This window comes from Octodon degus, unplaced genomic scaffold (genome assembly GCF_000260255.1).
Source record: "Octodon degus isolate 3935 unplaced genomic scaffold, OctDeg1.0 scaffold00019, whole genome shotgun sequence".
NCBI lineage: Eukaryota > Metazoa > Chordata > Mammalia > Rodentia > Octodontidae > Octodon > Octodon degus.
The window spans coordinates 15,778,951-15,797,902 of NW_004524595.1; the positions used below are offsets into that span (position 1 = coordinate 15,778,951).

Genomic DNA, 18,952 nt, shown 5'->3' on the forward strand with positions numbered 1-18,952 from the left:
TTAAACTTTGGACGTTGGGTATGTTGTCTCAACAACAAGAGAAAAGTAACCAAGATGCTGGCCTTCTTTGAGGTCTGTGCCCTTCTACCCTGGTCACACAGACCTAGTGCCATAGCTTCACACACAGCCCTGCACTTGCTGCAAGCTTCCTGGTGACCTCAGGCCACAGTCATCTGGGCTGGGATCATCCCTGCTGTCCTCTGCAGGCTGAGTGCCACACAAACGGCCTCTGGCATAGGGGTGGCGCTGTAACCCACCGGAGCCTGCCATTTACAATAGCACAGAGCTTTACAGAAAGCAGAGCTCAATTAATAGTTCTGAATGAAGCAGAAGCAGTGTGACCTACACATCAAAATCAAATTTAACAAAGAGTAGATTAGAAACCTTTGTACTTAGTTTTTTTTTTTGTTTGTTTGTTTGTTTGTTTTTTGTTTTTTTTTTTTAACAGAACCAGGGATTGAACTCAGACCCTTGTGCTTGCTAGGGAAGCGCTTATTCCACTGAGCCATCTCCCCAGCCCCTGTTCTTAGTCTTATGTCAATGATGTTTACTTGAAAGTCTAGTTTAGAAAGAATTTTTTTTGTTTCATTATCCATTAGGACTCACTAATTACTGTCACAGGACCTAGAATGCCAGGTTTGTCAACAGTCCAAAACACCTTTTGTGACTCTCAGCCTTTCTTGGATCTATGGAATCCTGTATGAATCTGGCCGGAGCCATGCCAAGAGAGCTGTGTGGAACATTTACGCAGCTTCAGTGCGTACAGAACTCCCGAGCCTACCCAGAGTACTCCAAGGCTGATATCCACACAAGTCATCAAAATATCATTTGTGGATGTTTCCCCATGAGAACCAACTGGGAAACCAGCACCCTGAAGGAGGGGCCCAGGCACCTGCTGATGAGCAGCTGGCCCGAGAGGCTTCTGATGTTTGACAGCCAGGGCCACAGAACAGCTTTTCCATTTGCACTGAGGCTACAGCTGAGACCAAGATGAGCAAAGGCACCAACCTGACCTCCCCAGAGGGGTGAATGGACCTCTAAGTACAGGCTTCCCTTGACATCCTAGCAGCAAAGAGTACAGATGCCTGCCACCCTGCGTTTATCAGATATTTGCCCACAGCTTTCTCATTGCTATGATAGTAGACTTCAAAAAAAAATTATCAGGACCTGTTGGCAGTATCTAATGTTTACAGTCCTTGTGTGCACTGGGTGCACATACAGAACACATCTTAATTCCCTTTTTTTTTTTTTTTTGTATTTTTAGGGAAGAGTCTACAGGGTGTTCAGGGTCTCACTACTAGATCAGACTCGTAGTGATCCACCTGTTTACAGCCTCCCAAGAGCTGTGATTACAGGCGCGCACCACCACACTCAGTCTCAATAGCCATCTCAGTGCACCCCAGGTGTGGGGCTGGCACAGCAGGCCCAGGGATCAAACCCCTGGCCCCTGAGCCTGCTTGCAGGCACTTTAATCTGCTGAGCTATTTGGATGGCCCTTGCATCTTAATTCCTTTTAAATATAAAACACAATTTGAAAGTAGAATTCCAAAACCATGTAGAGAATTACAACTAATGAAAAATTTAATTTTATGAAACTAGTCAGATATTCCTGATTCTATGATCTCATTTATTTTTATTTTGTTTTAGTATGTGCTGCTGGGTAGTGTGTCAATAGAATTTTCACAGATAGACTTACTTTCCAGTGCTTTCTAGGTTTTTCCACCTAGAAAGCTTTGTGTTTAACTCTGCCAGTATAATTTGTTGTAAAACAAAGATAGTTTTTTTGCAGTGAAAATAAGATGATGTCCCAGGTCTTCCAAGCTCCAAGCCTGCTGAGGGTGCTACAGCACTAGAGTCTTGAAAGAAGGACCCAGGAAATGAATTTGTGCCTAGGTAGGGAAGCTAGATGTGAATGTTCTAACACCAAACGGCAGGGGCGCTAATGATCACTGAGAATGGCGTGGCAGCTACTCTTTCGTTATATGTGAATACATTTTATTAAAATTTAAATTGTTGAATCAGTGATGATCAAATTGGACTCTAGGGCTCTCCCACCTGCCTGTGAGGCACCCGGCAGCTGTCTTGCTAATAATACCTAACAGTCTTTTGAGAACAAAATTTGGCGCAATAAAGCAAGCAGCGGCTCAGGAGAGTCGGGAGAACTGTGCAGGATGACCTTGTGCTATTTAATGACCGCTGAGAAACAAATTCTGTCTTCATCTGCACAATGAAAAGCAGCAGGAAAGGCACAGAGGAGGCTCGTTTGGGGAGGAGGTGTATAAAGTTCAGGAAACCGAGTGGCTGGTAAGGGTGCAGTAAAAGGGCCTTAGCCACACCCCTGCTGGCAGGTGGCGGGGGTGGTGGGGAGAATAGCTTTGTTCTCGGGAAGATGCAGAGTCTAAAGCCCTGTGGTAGGGCTCAGGGTGCTGCTGCTAATCCCTGAGGAGTGCAAAGTGAGCAGCACTGGTTGGCGAGGGCCTTCTCTGTGCCCACTGAGCTGGCACCAGGAATGCAGCCTGCATCCTTGTTGCTCTAGTTGATGGCAAACACAATTCTGGGGTTTCTCTTCATTTTTTCCTTCCTTTCTTTTCTTTGTGACTTCACAGACTGAGGTGACAAGCCAAGCCTTATCGTTTCCATTTTATAGATAAGAAAACTGAGGCTCAAAGAAAGAGATTCGGCACACCCTGCACAGTGAGGGTGAGCCTCACATGGGTCAGATTCCAAATCCTATGATTTGTTTCACTAAGCCTAGGACTGTCTTTTCAGGTCAACCAGAGCCAACGCAAAGGCACCTGAAGAAAGTAATCCCAAAAGTCAAACCCAGACATATACCCACATCCACAGGGTGCTGTTTTCAGGACTCTGCTAGATTCGTTCATGTGTTTCTTTGGCTCTGATGTCACAGTGGCTAAGCAACGAGGACGGCACCAGCCTCCTCTGGGAAGAGGCCTCCCGAGGAAGAGCGCTTGGGGACAGGTGCGCCTCCTCCCTCTCACAGCTGCCTGCCTCTCCAAACTCCACTTCTCTTTTAAAACTGTGGCTGTTTCTCCAAAACTGCATGCAGATTCAAACTTTCTGTCCTAATTTGTGATCTTGATGTTCCAATCAAAATGACTGTTGGAAACAGGAAATTCTCATGAGGAAAAAAAATCAGGTACTTGGTTCGTGTTGACAAAAGCCCCAAGTTCTTCCCGGCTTATCTACACCAGCGCTGTGGTAAGAACAGAGCATCTGCTGCAACTTCTGTGACCAGAGACACAGAAATCCCTGTGAGTGTGTGTGTGTGTGTGTGGGGGGGATGCCAGACACTCCCGACAGAAGGTGTCCCTGTCATTAGACAGAGAAGCCCCAAGTTGGCACATGTCAGCGGAACAGGAGCAAGGGCTACCTTCCCTGTCTAGGGCCGCCATAGCAGATCTGATGGCTTAAACAACAGAAATTTAGTTTTGTACGGTTCTGAAGCCTTGGAACCCTCAACAGAGGGTTGTTTTCCTCTGAGGTCTCTCTTCTGGTCTGGTAGACAGTTGTCTTCTCTCCACGTCTCTATACAGTCTTCCCTGCACATACCCTCACATGCAAATTTATCCTCCTGAAAGGACACTAGTCACACTGGGCTAGGACCCACTCCAATGACCTCACTGTACCTTAATCCCATCTTTAAGGAGCCTGTCTCTACATAGAGTTACATTCTAAGCACGATACTAGAGCTTAGAGCTTCCCCAGAAGAAGCTGATAACTGGTACCAAGCTTGCACAACTTATGAGTCCTTACCCAAAGAATATTTTATCTCCTATAATTAAGAGCAAAGAGCTTCTCCTCTCACTGCATTAACTAATTTCTTGTATTAATGTTTCATGTTCAAATGAACCTCTTTGCTTTCTACTCTTGTCTCAGCACCAAGCATGTAGGTCACACCTCCCTGAGATGAGGTCACACCTTCCTGATTATCCAGGGGATCCCAGAGACCAGGCAGGACTGTCCTTTCCTTGTTTTGTACACCTTCATCACAAGGGTTCCTAGACAGGAGATGCACAGCCAGCTGCCAACACCAGCAGGTGCTTGCCGAGGCAGGCGCCCTGCTAGCCCTGGGGCTTATGTTGACGGAAATGCAGCAACCATCATGGGCACAACTAAAGCATAAAACCTGTCTTGCACTAGGAGGCACCACACCTGGATCTGCCGCACAAGGTCCCCGCAGCGGCTGCTGAGCGGTGGGCCAGGGGCTGTTAAGGCGCTGCCTTGGGATGCACTGGGGAAGCCAGAAGTGAGCAGTAGCAGGAGTCTACATTCCTGTCTCTAATGCCCGTCCCACTGTCACTGTCTGTGATGCTGGACAAATTGCTTCCTATGGCCAAACCTCTGTTTTAACGTCTCTATAACAGATCTAGACGCCATACCTTTACACATGGGTTTCAAAAGCTTCCAAAATGGGTTTGTGGCCTTGCAAATGTGCATCTTCTGCTCCTACCCAGGTCCTATCAGAACTGCTCTAGTTGGCTGAGGTGGGTCCTGTGGACCCTGAAACACTCAGGTCAGCAGTGGCAGCCAGGTCAGAGGCTGCAGGGCCAGGAGGGAGGACCCTACTCAGCAGCTCTGCTCCCTGACAGGACTGCAGGCTGGATCCACACTAAGCAGAGAAGGAACTACCGATGGTGCTCACTTTCCAGGATGACAGTCGTGCTGAATGCTGGCATTTTCCAGGACCATGAAAGGAGGTTTCCCTCACTGGTCCCTTTCACTGGCCTCTTACATAAACCAAGTCTTTCTCCCCAGCTCTCCTCTTAGCTAGAACTGCCTTTCTTTCTGTGTATGCAGCACACTGCTTCTGTGATTCTCCCTTTTTTCTTTCTTTCTTTTTCTTTTTCTTTTCTTTTCTTTTTTTTTTTTTTGGGGGAACTAGGGATTGAACTCAGGCCCTTGCACTTGCCAGGCAAGCTCTTATTCTACTGAGCTATCTCCCCGGCCCTTCTCCCTTTATTTCTGTCCTTGGATAAGGCTGGGAGGATAGAAAGACTTCTCCTGCTTCTGCCTAGCCAACCAAGGGCATGGACCAGTTTTAAATCTTTCTGTGCCGTTAAGAGGGGTGAAATAAGGGGCTACCAAGATTCTCAGCTAAGTTCAGAAAGTTGTGAGCTCCTTCTCTGGCATGAGAAAGTCCACTCAAGTTGCGTGGAAGGTGGGGGATCACTTCAGACCACGGACACCAGCTGTTCCACGGAACACGAGGCAGCGGGGATGAGTACACTCAGCCCCAGCTTGAGGGGGGGCTTTTTCAGTGCTGAATACATCAATGTGTTAATGAAATGTTTCATTTCCTGCATTTCAGTTGTTTCTTTAAAGGCAAACCCCTGTAACTGTAAGCAAGTGATGAGGTCGGCGGCATACAGTGCTCTCACACTCATCGGCAATGCTTGCCTGAGCTGTAATGATATGAAAGGGACTTTGACGCGTTTCTCTTTTCTCTGCCTTCCTTGGGGATGAAGGTGAGAATGGTTCTGCGCCTCATGAGAAAAATGGCAGAAGATGTGACAGAAGCTATGCAGAGTGATATAACAGTTTAGAAAATGCGCTGATCCTGCTTCTCTGCAAAAGCAGCTGATATCAATTAGATAACAGGCAAACTAGCTCTACAGGAAATAATTAACCACTCAGTCCTTAGCAATGTCACCGTGCTCCTACACCACGAACATGTACACTTACCCTTCTACACACATTTAAGGGTATAATTTTGGAGGTTCCTGTGGGAGCTGTCAGGTACACAACGCTGAACTAATCACAAGCCGGGCTGTTGACATTCATCAGCGGCTGCTCACTTGTTTTCATTAGTTTATGAGCTTCTAATGCAATGAGGCACCTGCAAGCCCACCTCCACCACGACCGTGACGCCACACAGTCTGTGTCTAGCTGCACCGCGACAACCTGCTCCCTTCCATCGTTTCTCTGCATTAGAAACCACCATCCATCCGAATTCAGCATTCTCTACTCCTTTCCTTCCCTTGTATAGCATTTCATTGCATTTATTTGTAGTTCTGTGAAAGTATGTTTTTATTTTATTTCTGTTTCATTTAGAATTTTTTAAAAAATGTATTTGGTACAAGGTCTCACCACACAGCTCAGACTCACAGTGATCTTCCTGTTTTCAGGCTCCCCAGCACTGGTGGGATTACAGGCGTGCGCCACCACGCCCAGACTCAGTGGCTGGCTTAGTTTACAGGGGTGGGGCTGGTGTGGCAGGCGGTGCCAGGGATTGAACCCCAGTCCTTGTGCTTGTCTAAGCAGGTGCTTAGTCCACTGAGCTATCTCGCCAGCCCTTCATGTAGAATCTTTACCACTTACATTGGTGCTTAGTGTTTCAGCATTGCTAGAGCTCAGCCACTTTGCAGTATTCTATCATGTGGATATGCCACGGTTTATTTCCCACCTTCCATTTCATGGGCGATTGGGCTGCTGTCCAGTTTTGCCACAGTGAGCAGCACAGTGATGAGCACCCTTGTCCATGCCCCCTCATGGGCAGTGCGAGAGCGCAGCTGCTGTACCACCAGCTACGGAAAATGGCCTGTTTACAAGCAGTGATAACACTTAAAACTCTATACAAGCATCCCACACACTTGTACATGTACTTTGGATAGTTCATATGACTCACATGGACATTTGCCCCAAAGAAATGAAAAAAGAAATATTTTATATTTGGTATTTTGGTCAGAAAAGTTTTAAAAATGCATTTCATCCACAAGTACAATGCTATGTAAGTGTACACGAACTGGAATGTCTTAAATCATGCCAGAACTAGAACCAAAATCATTAACAAACGCAGACAAGTCAAAACAGTACAGCTGCCATAGAAATTATTCTTCTATGAGGAAGTTTCACCTAACATTCAGGGAAAGGTCAACTTCCAAACAGTATGAAACATGAGGCTGTGCCGCTGACACTGATGTCCCTGGATGTACTCCACCGCTTTCTTCTAAGCAGGCTACAGTGACAGCCCGGGTTCTTATCTGCACATGGGGAGACTTCTTGGTGAAAAAGCCCATGCAGATATTTTCTCTTTAACTATGGATTATATATATATTTTTTCCAAAGATTATGTTTTGTTTTGTTTTTTGGTACCAGGAATCAAACTCAGGACCTTGTGCTTGCCGGGTAGGCTCTTGTGCTGCTGAGCAATATCGCTGGCCCTGACATACATATTTTTCCAACAAGGCAAGCTATGCTTCATTAGCAGCTTGTCAGTACTCATTAGCAAACACAATTATCGGAGGCTTTCATTGTTCTTTCACGATGCTGTCATCCTCGAAACTGTGTTTAGTGTATTGGTTTAACAGTTACTCTTCTTGTTCAGACTGTTGGACTCTGCCTGGAACTATATCACACATGGAATCTAACTGAAAAATATAGTGTGTGTTTAAATGAAAAGAATTTATTATAGTAAAAGACACACTGCCTTGGATCTCCCTCAGAATAACCACACTTGGTTGGAGCACACTCGTCTTGTCATTCTTGCCACTCTTTGAAAAAGTTCAAGTCCTCTTTCATTAGTATCTTTAGATGCGCTGTCACAGCTGCCTCAGTGTCTTGAGTTGATTCAAACTGTTTACCTCTCATTATCATTTTTACTTTAGGGAAAAAGCAGAAGTCACCCAATGCCAGCACCAGGGAAGAAGGTGGATGAGAGCACAGAGCCACAGAGCTGTGTCTTCACAACCTGCCTTGCCAGTAGATGACTCCTAGCAGCAGTGCTGTGTGTTTGGTTACACCTCATAGAGATGCTTGCGAAAGAGCCACTGCAGAACTGCTTCAGAAAGTGGCAAGAATGACGGGATAAGTGCGTTCAAAGTTAGGGATGTATTTTGAGGGGATTAATGGCAATGTATCTTTTACTGTAATAGCTTAAACATTTTTGAATATTTACCACTGATTTTGATCAGTCTATAAAACACACACACACACATACATACACACACACACACATACATACACACACACACACTTTTTTTTTCCTACTGGTACTGGGGATCAAACTGAGGACCTTGCCCATGCCATGCAGGCACTTATGTCACTGAGCTATATTTCTTGTCCCCACACTTTTTTATAATACTGGGATTCACTGGAGGGCCTTGTGTGTGCTCTGCACCTGAGCTACATTCCTTATTGATTTAAATTTGAATCTGAGATGGGGTCTGACTAAGTTACCCAGCCTGGCCTAGAACTTCTGATTCTCCCCTCAGTCTCCTAAGTACCTGTTATTCTAGGCCCATTTCTATTTCTTAAAAATGCCTAGTTTGCTCTTGGATAGAAAATTGAGCTTGACACCAACTGGCTACTACTGATCTCATGTGCAGCCTGTCTTCCAGACCACAGTCTTTCCTGGTCTAAGGAATCAGAAGCCTCGGAAGCCTTACCTTCACGTAGAGTTGCTGGAATTCCTCGAGGTTCAGCCTCCCACTCGGACAGTCCTTGAGGAAGCCTTTGTACCACTGCTTGAGCTCGTGCTCATTGAACTCCGTGCTCTTCACCAGGTCCTCCATGACCTCGGGGGCCAGCTTGCTGTTCTGCTTCCCCATCCTGCCTGAGGAAAGGCAAACCAAAGGGTTAGCCCACAGGTGAGCATTTCCAACTGCTGACTGAGCAACCCAGGGAGGAGGCTGGCGCTCAGTCCAGCTGTCCGCTCAGCTTCCCCAGGTCTTCCTCTTTCTTGGTGTGACAAAAGACAGGATCAAAGGAGGCTTTGAGATGGTGGAAGGGTTGTGGAGCTCACTCTCGCCCTCACCAGTCATCAGCACACAGCATGGGCTCTTCATGCCATTCTGTCAGGGAAGGGGACACTCTATGCATCTCCTTTTGTGAACTGCAACTCATTAGTGCTTGCTACCAGGGTTATTATTATTATTACTATCATTACTTTTTTTTTTTTTGTGGCAGGGAGTGAGTGGGTGGGTAACCAGGGCTTGAACCCAGAACCTCTTAAATACACTCTGCTATGTCACTAGCCCTTCTTATTTTTATTTTGAGACAAGGTCTTACTAAATTACCCAGGCTGGCCTGACACTTCTGATTCTCTTGCCTTGGCTCCCAAGAGGTCAGAATTGCAGAGTGACAACACACGTTCAGCTCCAGTGTCAAGTTCTACATTCAGATCATGGGGCCGTTACCTGACATTATTGACAAGAATGAAAAGACTCAAAATTATCTAAAAGTAGCTGCAAAAACTTGATGACCAATCATAGAGCAATCATAAGCAACTAGTTGGTCTAATTCTAAAATTTTAGCTTTTTAAAGATAAAAACAGCTCATGTTCATTAGCCACATTAATTCTCCACTTCTCACTTCTTCATACAACTTCTTCAGTGCTGCCTTCAGAGTTAAATGCTGGTGGCTTTCTAGGGATTAGTTGGGGAATTCTAGTTGTTGTTGCTGATTAGAAGCAAAACCTTTGTTTTTTGGCAGAACCAGGGATTGAACTCAGCCCCTTGCACTTGCCAGGCAAGTGCTTATTCTACTGAGCCATCTCCCTGGAAGCAAAACTTATAGGACATAAAATAATATTACCTATATCAAAGGTGTGCCAGGTTAGGTGGTCAACGTCACAAGATACTGCAGGGAGGTGGGATGCATTTGAAGTCTTTCCTGACTGCTTCTCCTGTCTGTGTCATTTCCTGTAAGTGCTGTTTAACATACTATTCACAAAGACTTCATTAATAAAGCAAATGCTATAAAACTTTCAGTAATGGCTACTTAAGAAATAAGTATTCAAGAAAAGACCCAAAAGAGTACTTTGATACTAACATAATTCCTACACATCTCCCATACTCCCTTGAGTGTGTCCTCCTTCAATTCTGCCTAATAAATTTTTCCGTGCCTCTCAAAACAAACAAACAAAATAGTTGTCGCATTAGTTCTGGAAAAATAAGAATATATTTTTTAAAATTTCCTTTGTGTTTTATAGTTTTAAAATTAACCGTAGATTGATTTTAAAAATCAAGGTGATTTTGAAAATTGGAAGGATCACCAAAATAAGAAAACTGCCAGTCAGTTTTTAAAATCTAGGTAGAAGAGGGTGAATTAGGTTTTGAAGAGTTTATGCAAGTGGACTGAGTTCTTCAATGTGTTTGACATAAATCTGCTCCCAGGCCCTCAGCAGGTTTACGCTTGCAACAGCTCAGAAGGGGTAAGTTCAGCACATACTTTATTGTCATTATTCTTTAAAACCTTCTGCTGAAACAAGATTCCACACCCATTGTCAGTAACCTGCCCCAACACCGAACAATTCTTTTGCTGTGTTGAAATCAAACTGTGCTTGCTACTCCCAGGGAAAACTTCCACCTGGTGCCAGCAGCCCTGCAGCACAGCCAGGATGGTCATGTTAGGATGGCCAGTTGTTTTCCAAACTCCTTTTTCCTTTTTTTTTGAGAAGAGGAACTAGGATCAGCAAATATGCCCTTTATCATGAAGCTTCTCTATTTATTATTATTATTATTATTATTATTATTATATTAGCTTTTAATTTCAAGCTTCAATCCCTTATCAGCAACTGTCTCTTAATTATAAGTTACTGTGGGATTCCACAGCTGGATACAGAAATCAAGTGGGTACTCAGATGTCAGGTTTAATTAATTTGGGTGAGAAAACTAATTATTCCAATAATCAAAAGATGTATTGCCAAGCTTTTGGTACCTCACCTGGCTCTTTTTGGTACAAGTACAAACCTTCATTATTAAACTAGAGTCCCAGCTCACAATAACCACTACTGAAGGTGCAGTGCTGGCTGTGGAGAAAGCGTTTTGACTCTGACAGCTGGGAGCAGTGGCAAGCGCGGCTCCCCGAGACTAGGAATGCGTGGGTAACTTGTGAAAGTCACTACGAAAGTCAACAAAGCTAGAATTTGAGCCTGGTTGTACAGGATTCCAGTGTCCAATCACAGAAAGACAAGAGGACAAAAGGTATTTCAGGGAAAGAACAGAAGGAACAAAAGCAAGGTGAGAGAAACCAGAATCCAAAATAAGATAGGAGGAAAGACAGGTCCGTCACTTCGGAGGCTGGTGGCTTTGTTTGGAAAGGACAGATTTGCTATAACTACAAACTCAGAAGTAACTTCATATTAATGATGGGAAAATGGATTAAAGGTATTAGAATCCACCTCCCCCAAAAACCCTTAGAAGTTGGGCGATGTGCAGTGAGCGAGAGGCTGGGGACCACTCTGCTGCCCTCACCTGTACTCCTGACAGGCACGGGTGGTCTCCTGCACACAGAACACACTCCAGGATGTGAGTCATGCTCTGGGAGATTTAAGTGCATAACTTCATACCGCAGGCAGAGGTCCTGCCCTGTAGTGCTGCTGAAGTATGCCTAGAGATGGGTGGGTCCTGCCGAAAGTCAAGTTCTGGCCTGGCTCAGAGTGGCGTTGCCACTGCCCTCATCAAGCCTCGTTGGCTCTTGTCTGGATTAATGACTGCCTCCTCCCTGAGCTTCCTGACTCCAACCTACCTTCCACACAGCTGAATGCATTTCTGTAATACCAACTTTGTGATCTATTCCCCAAAGCCCTCCGTGTTCCCTATCTCCAGGACAGAGCCCCATCTCCTCAGCATGACGAAGGTCCTATCTGCTCCCTACTCCAGCTTCACAGTCTGCCAGCCTTTCATTTCATACACTGACAGTACTTAGCTGTCTCCAGAACCAGAACTGCATATCCGCCGCACTCCCCCCATCCATGGCTCTGCACCTGCCCTCTGGTCTGGAGGGCTGTCTCTGCGGTCTGGCCACATACCAGTCCTTCCTGGATCTGCACAGCAGGCTTGCACATTTTTGCTCCTTGGTTTCTCCCTTGCCACGAAAACCTCCCAAGATCACTGTTTCTCTGTTGGATTGTTAGTTTCTTGGGAATGGACTCTCTTTTATTTGTATTTTAATCCATGGTGATGTGTAATAGGTGGTCAACAGATTTTTTTTTTTGAGAGAAGGACTGAGGGGGACTAAGGCATTTGATACATTTCTTTCTGTGAACACCAGTCTCATAATCTATGTTGACCCAGTCAGTCAACACAGTCCTTAAATATAAATTACAGTTCACAGATGGGATGAGTGTTTCATTTAATGGTGCGGAAAATAGCCTTCTGTCCAAGGGATGGGGCACTGTTCACTTAATTCTGAACACCTTGAAGGTAGGGTTCACATCTTTTCTCTGTGTCCTTGGTAGTTGGCATAAAGTGGTACCTAGTAACATCTGATAATTAAGTGAAAGTGGGGATGGACTGGTGCTCAAAACCCAGGTTTCTTTGATTCTGGGCTGCAGTGGGACCAGTTGGTAGTTTAGGCCAAATGTTCCCCAAAGCTTCATACTCATAGAAGGGCCCACAGAGGGAATGTGTGGTGGGACACTCTTTGGTGGTCTAGCGCCCTAAAGGCTTAATAGTTGACTTGCTCTGAGAAGTGGGATCTGGTCAGGGCAGCTTGGTCCACTGGGAACACGGCTTGGAAAGGTCTCTCTCCCTGACCACTGATCTGTCTCTGCTTCCTGCACACCAGGCAGGAACTGTGTGTCCTCTGTGAGTCCCCCTGCCATGCTGCCCTGCCTTGGAGCTGACTTGGGCTTGGACAGAATCCCCTGCAAACTGGGAGCTCAAATAAACCTCTGCTCACTAGAGCTGTGGGTGTCTGATCTTCTGTCTTAGTGACAACAAAGTAACTAAGGTATGAGCCAAGTAGTTACTTTCATAATGAAAAAGGGTGACAGAGAGGGTAAAAATGACAAGCAAATCTCTTTATGTACCCAATAAAGAGGCATCACGCCAGCTCTTAAGGGAAGCAGTGCAGCTCCGTTCTTATTCACTCTCTGATCTGCAGTGAGACCCTTTCTTTCTTTCCTTCCTTAAATTTCTCCACTTAAAACATGAACAAGTTGGACCAGATGACCTTTAAGGCCATTCTCATACTATATTTTTTTAAAAATGTATTTGGTACAGGGTCTACAGGGTCTCACTATGTAGATTGGACTCATAGTGATCCTCCTGTGTTCAGCCTTCCAAGAGCTGGGATTACAGACATGCGCCACCATACCCAGTCTCAATCACCAGGTCAGTGCACCCGGGGGACGGGGATGGGGCCAGTACGGCATGCTGGGGGTCGAATCCCAGCCACTGTGCTCTGCCTAAGCAAGTGCTTTAGTCCGCTGAGCTATCTGGCCAGCCCTTCTCATACTATTTATGGTTTTGCTGTACAATGTTCTGTAACTGAAAATATGGGCCACAGACTTTGGCTTGGCCTCTCTCAGCCACTCTGCCTTCATGGATTTGTGCCTAAGAACCTATCAGCACTTGAGCATTCCATCCCCCAGAAAGGGAGGGGAAGCCAGAGTGCATTATAGCTATGCTGGTACTCCACGCAAGAAGGTAAGACCCCGCCCAAGCCACACCAAAGGACTTTCTCACTGCTTGAGTTGCAAGCGAGAGAAGGTCTGTACTGGGTGCTGAAGGAACTGGTACGAGGGCAAGAGAGCTCCGTGAGCTGGGAAGAGAGCTGGGTGCTGCATTGCAAATAATACCTTGCAGAGATGGCATTATTGTTTACAACCTTAGTGTACAGAAGGCTTTTATGCAACAACATTAACTCATATAACATTGTAAGAAAGAAGTAATCATGACTCTCTTTTTACTGATAAGCACTTTGAAGGGGAGAGAAAGATTAAGTAACTTGCCCTAGTGTAACCCGTCAATGAAAGATTGGCAAGCAACAAGCACAGTTCTCTTGTACCACCTTGCTCTTTATTGCTTTTTACTGCTGGCCATTCTGCTGTCTCGCCTGGACTCTGCAGTCCTTCTGAGCAGGTGTTCCTACCTGATGGCCACTCCCTCTCACCAGGCCCTCCCAGTTTCAAGAGCAGAGGGGGCAGCGCATAAAAGTGTGGACAAGAGAATGTGCTGAGAACCAAGAAACTGAGAGCACCCACGCACATCCCCCACAGCTCCATGTGCGCACGCGTGTATGTGTGTGTATCTGCACATTGCCCTGATTGCACCCTTCGCCTAGGACATGGCAGGGCCTGATGAGTACCAATCGCACAAAGAACTACACAGCTAGGTCCTCTTGGGTAGTCTGGCCATGGCACGGCTGGACTGGTGAAATTCACCTAAGATGGGAGGCCAAGGTGGAGAGCCTGCCCATGCATGCACGGACACAGCTGCATAAGCACATGAGTAGGGAAACAGGCCTGGAAAGAGGCCCAGAGCAGCAGGAGAAAAGGCCTTCTGGGCCTGGGCCACAGTCCTCTGGAAGGCACACACCTTTAGCACAGAAGGCAGCTCGAATGCGAATCCTGTGTCCAATGGCTCAGGTCACCCTTGACTAGATCAAAGTCCTCCTGGACCCAAGGCCCCTCTTGTCGACTGTCAGGCTTGGTGAAGTCCTGCCTTTTCCATGTGCTTTTCTACCCAATCTCCATGCTACTTTGCTTGTATGCGACACCATGGGTTTGAATCAGTTATGACTTGGCAGAAGAGTAAACCAACCAAAGCAGGTAGAAAACCTGGCAGGAAAGCTCTAGGGACAGCTTGCTTTGGGCTGAAGGCCCCTTTTTAGGCATGGTGGGGCCTACAGCGACAACAGGCCCAGCCTCGAATCCTCAGGCTTGGCTGCCAGGGACATTCACAACCTTGGGAGGTGAGGCCTCACAAAGTAAGTGCTCACGGCAGAGAGCTGTGTGCATAGGGCAGACGCAGACTCACCAGTCAGGGAACTTTGCCAGGGACCCATTTCTGGAGAATACCTTTGAGCAGGGTTTCTCATACCTGCCTGAAACAATCCCCTTTGGTAACCTTGTTAACACAGCTTCACAAAGCCCTCTCTTAGGGGGGATTCTGTACAGTTCATTGGCAGCCCAGGGAACACAATCCTAACTCAACCTGGGCACACCATGTGAAGCAAAGGCAGGTCAGAGTGGAAGGATTCAGCCGAAAACCCTCAAAGCAGCAGAGTGAGCCAAGTTCCCTCCAGTTCTTCCTCTCCCCATCTGGTGTCAAGACCCTTATGCTGGAGATTAGCATCATACCACAGGCCTCAGAAATCCCTAAGCTTTGCCTCTGGGCACTTCCTGATCAAGCTTTCTGGTGCTGGGTGGAAGAACTTAGGGCCAGGCTGGGGATGAGTTTTCTCCCATCATGGGCAGCAATGGCCATCTGCTGACCTGCCCGTGTATGCCCTTCCCCAGCCCAGCTCTTGTGTTCTGGAAGCACCTTCATCTCTGTGGGAAACACTGAATTAGGATCATGTAAATTAATCATACTTTCAGAGACTGTCCCAGTAATCATGCTACAAAGTTACCCTGCATATTGTGAAGGTTTTATTTTTTTAAAAAAGGCTTAAAATGTACTTTAATAAGTTGATACTGTATTACTGTTCCATTTCTCAGAAAAACTCCAAATTTAAGGTTTCAGGGATAAATCAAACATGGTACACCAATAAAAAATGCAGTGTAACTACCTAAGACAGGCAAGGCTAAGAGCTGTTGTCAGACCTTCAGCATACAGCAGCCCTATTCCCAAGATTGTACTAGCCCTATCAAGAAAAGCTATGAACAGCAACATCATTAACACAAAAATGTCACTTCTTGGGTAAGGATGTCCTTACCCAAGGAAAAGATGGAGGCAAGTTAACACAAGATTTTTTTAAAGACATGCTGAAATGAAAATCTCTAAAAGAAAATGTCTTTAGTACATGAAAGGATAACATATGGGATATAACAGAATCGTACATAGGCTGTCTGTGGCCTCTATAGATGCAAATATCTAGCTTTTGCTGCTCTTCTTGTCTTCCTCCTCCCTGAGCCAACGGCTCCCCAGCAGGGCAGGGCTGATTGTCGTAGCCTGCAGTGTCTGCAGGGAGGCAGCCTCTCCCATCTGGCTCCCTGGTGGCATCACCTCAGCCTCACGGGGAATCTCCTGGGATTACAGCTGAACCTCCGTCCACAAGCATGAAATAAGACTGTGGGGGACAGACTGTATCCTTGGGGACTTATGATAAAAGTGGAGAAAAGTACATCTGATCTACAGCACTTGAGGAAAATAATGTAATGGTGGTGGCAGTGGCACTGTTAGGGCAAGTGACAAGAGGCATCTTCAAGAAAGTAGAGTAAAGACATGAAGACAAAGTCAGAGTGGGTCCCAGGGAGCAACCGTCTAACTCAACCGCTTGTTTCCTGGGGGGAGTCCCAGGAGGCGAGGTCACATGTCCCAGGTAACAGAGCCCAGCAATGTCCTCAGGAAGATGGACACATGACCTTGACACTGAGTGGGGCTGGGGAGAGTTGCACATGGGACTAGGGGTGAAGAGGGTCCCCATTCAGACTGGCTCTAGCTGTTTCCAGCCAATGTCCCACCTGAACCGTCTTTTCCTAGGAAAGGGGTTGTGGTGACCCCAGGTCCTGGCTACATGGAACATTCCTGACACTAGGCTGGGATCCATCAACTCTAACTAGGCAGTCCCAAGCTAAAACCCTTCTGGTGACTTGGGGACCAGGAGACTACTGAGCAAGTGGTCCAAATGGCCAGCTTACCCCTGAGAGCCTTTTCATCCGAAGCACCTGAGAAGACCCAGACCAAACCACACTTGGCACCTGCATGGGCAGCTTCCCTGCCACTGGGATACAATGTGACCTTAAGAAGCAGAGGTTTATTTTGGTTCGGTTTCAGTGCGTTCATGGGCTGGCCCCAAGGCAGAACACGCAGGACAGAACCACAGGGCACAAACCCACCCTTCCTGGTCCCCCGGTGATTCACCCCTTCCAACATGTCCTGCCCCCTATGAGCCAGTCAGCTTCTGTCTTATCACTGGACAGATCCGCTATGGATAAACAGCCCCATCCATGGTCCAGTCACCTTTCAACCCATGAGACTTCTGGGGGATGCTTCAGGTCTCAACCACAGCAGTTCCTGGAAATCAAACTCAGTACCTCATTCATGCTTGACCGGCAGGTACTGTGCCACTGGGCTGTGTCCCTGAATCCTGATCTATGACTTTGAAAATATTTCTGAGTTTTTCTTGTGCCCTATTTGGCTGGTTCCCTCTCCTTTCTGTCAAGGTTCAATAGCTCTTTCATTGTCACCTGGACTGAGTTTAATGGGGAAAGAAGTGTGTGCTGGAGCCAGATTTGGTAGCAAATGATGCTGCTGCTAAATCCAAGCATAGGAATTAATTATTTTTGAGTCCCTCATCTCAGTGGACCCTCTGTTTGCAAGATGCAGTTGGTGTTGTTTGCTCACGGGGTTGTTATGAGCATAAATAAGGGAACATGACGAGTTCTCACTGCAGTGCTCTGTCCATCGGGAAGCTGATGTTCAGCAGCAGGAGTCGTTACTGTCCTCAGTCTGGGATCCTGCAGGCTCAGCTGCTCCAGAAGATGGGCAGGTGACACTTTAACAGTGACAGAGATGTCTAGGAGTCCCCCAACCTTAACATCTGGCATCAGAACCAGGATGTTTGCACAGGAGTACACAGGGGTGATGTGGGGAGATGCCTCTGCTTTACTGCCTACCTGGCCTGACAGAGGAAGCCACCTGAGGATCCCATAGCCCGGCGACATCAGGGAATGGGGTCTCCACTCAGCTGCCTGCTCACCCAAGAGCAGAAGTATGAGCTGGCCAATGACTGGTTACCTTTCACTGGGGACTACTTCAGGCCACTTTTCTGAATCTTATTTTTAGTTAACTATCATTGTCCCCCTCTCCCCATGGTACTTGGGATTAAATTCAGGACATTTGCACTGATGTACACCCTCAGACCGTTTTCCTTTTATTTTGAGGCAGGGTCTTGCTAAGTTGCCCAAACTGGGCTGGAACATGGAACTGCCTTGCCTCAGCCTCCTAGAGTGCTGGGATAACAAGCTCCATTCTCTGTATTTCTGAGAATTGGTTTCTATGAAAGGAGATGGGCTACCGTTGGCAGTGTCAAAAACCTCACTTAGCTCTGCGAGGCAGCAGAGGAAATGCTTTCATTAATAATCACAGCCTTCTGTCTAACAGATTGTGCTCTGGGCTGTGCTGCCAAGTCCTAGCACGGAGGAACCATGGCCTGTAGCTCAGAGCAGCGGGGAGCCACTGGAAGGGTAGGCAGGCAGAGTGCTGCTCCCTGTCACAGGGCTGGGCCTCAGAGTGGGTGTCTGGAGGGAGGAGGTGGGCTGCCAGCATCTACAGTGACCCCAGGTCACAGCCTGCCCAGCTCCTGCCTTTCGCCCTTTCAGAAAAGGTGCCCCTCCCTGCAGTCATTCTAAAGAGAATAGTCAGTGCATGTGGGTATTTTAAAAGAACTCTTTTTTTTTTTTTAATGTATTTAATACAAGGTCTACAGGGTCTCACTGCACAGACTGGACTCGTAGTGATCCTCCTGTTTACAGCCTCCCAAGTGCTGGGATTACAGGCATGCCACCATGCCCAGTCTCAATCGCCCTCTCAGTGCACCCCGGGGGGTCTGGACTGGCACGGCAAACCAGGGATTGAACCCCAGTCCCTACACCTGCCTAAGGAAGAGCTTTAGTCCGCTGAGCTATCTGGCTGGCACTTGTGGGTGTGCTTTAAATGTGGACAATTTTGGAATTCTCCTGTAAAGATGCCTTTGCGTTAATTAAATATTCTGTTTGAAAGGAGAGTGATGCTGAAGTGAGTTAATTCATTTATTCCACAAGGTTTACCTGAGTATTACTGCAGGTTTCTCACCTCTAGCTCCAGGCAGATCTTTCCTGAACCCAGATTATACATCCAGCTGCCTGGTATTTCTCCCTTTGTTCCGTCAACCGCATCTAACTCGGCAGATCCCCCCAGAACAGCTGCCTCACGCCATCGCCAGGTGTTCTTCCCCAGCCGCCTTCTCCCTTGCACCTCTCTGGGTGCTTGGCCTCTGCCATGGGACTGCTTGAACTTCTTCCTCCCTGGCTGCCACCGCGGAGGGGAGGAGTCTGAGACCT

General features: G+C 46.9%; 1 protein-coding gene across 2 annotated transcripts in view; it reads right to left on the bottom strand.

The window, feature by feature from the left end:
- The window catches only part of Vsnl1 (visinin like 1), a 129,367-nt gene that overhangs the window by 49,981 nt on the left and 60,434 nt on the right, over positions 1–18,952 (bottom strand). The window contains exons 1-2 of one of the 2 annotated variants that reach the window (XM_023710973.1): positions 11,214–11,287; positions 8,406–8,572 (exon numbers count right to left, since the gene is read on the bottom strand). In XM_023710973.1, coding sequence (XP_023566741.1) covers positions 8,406–8,567 — 162 coding nt within the window. In that variant the 5' untranslated portion in view covers positions 8,568–8,572; positions 11,214–11,287. Of the gene's footprint in view, positions 1–8,405; positions 8,573–11,213; positions 11,288–18,952 lie in introns of those variants that run through there. The other variant, XM_004627491.3, reaches the window with a different exon arrangement.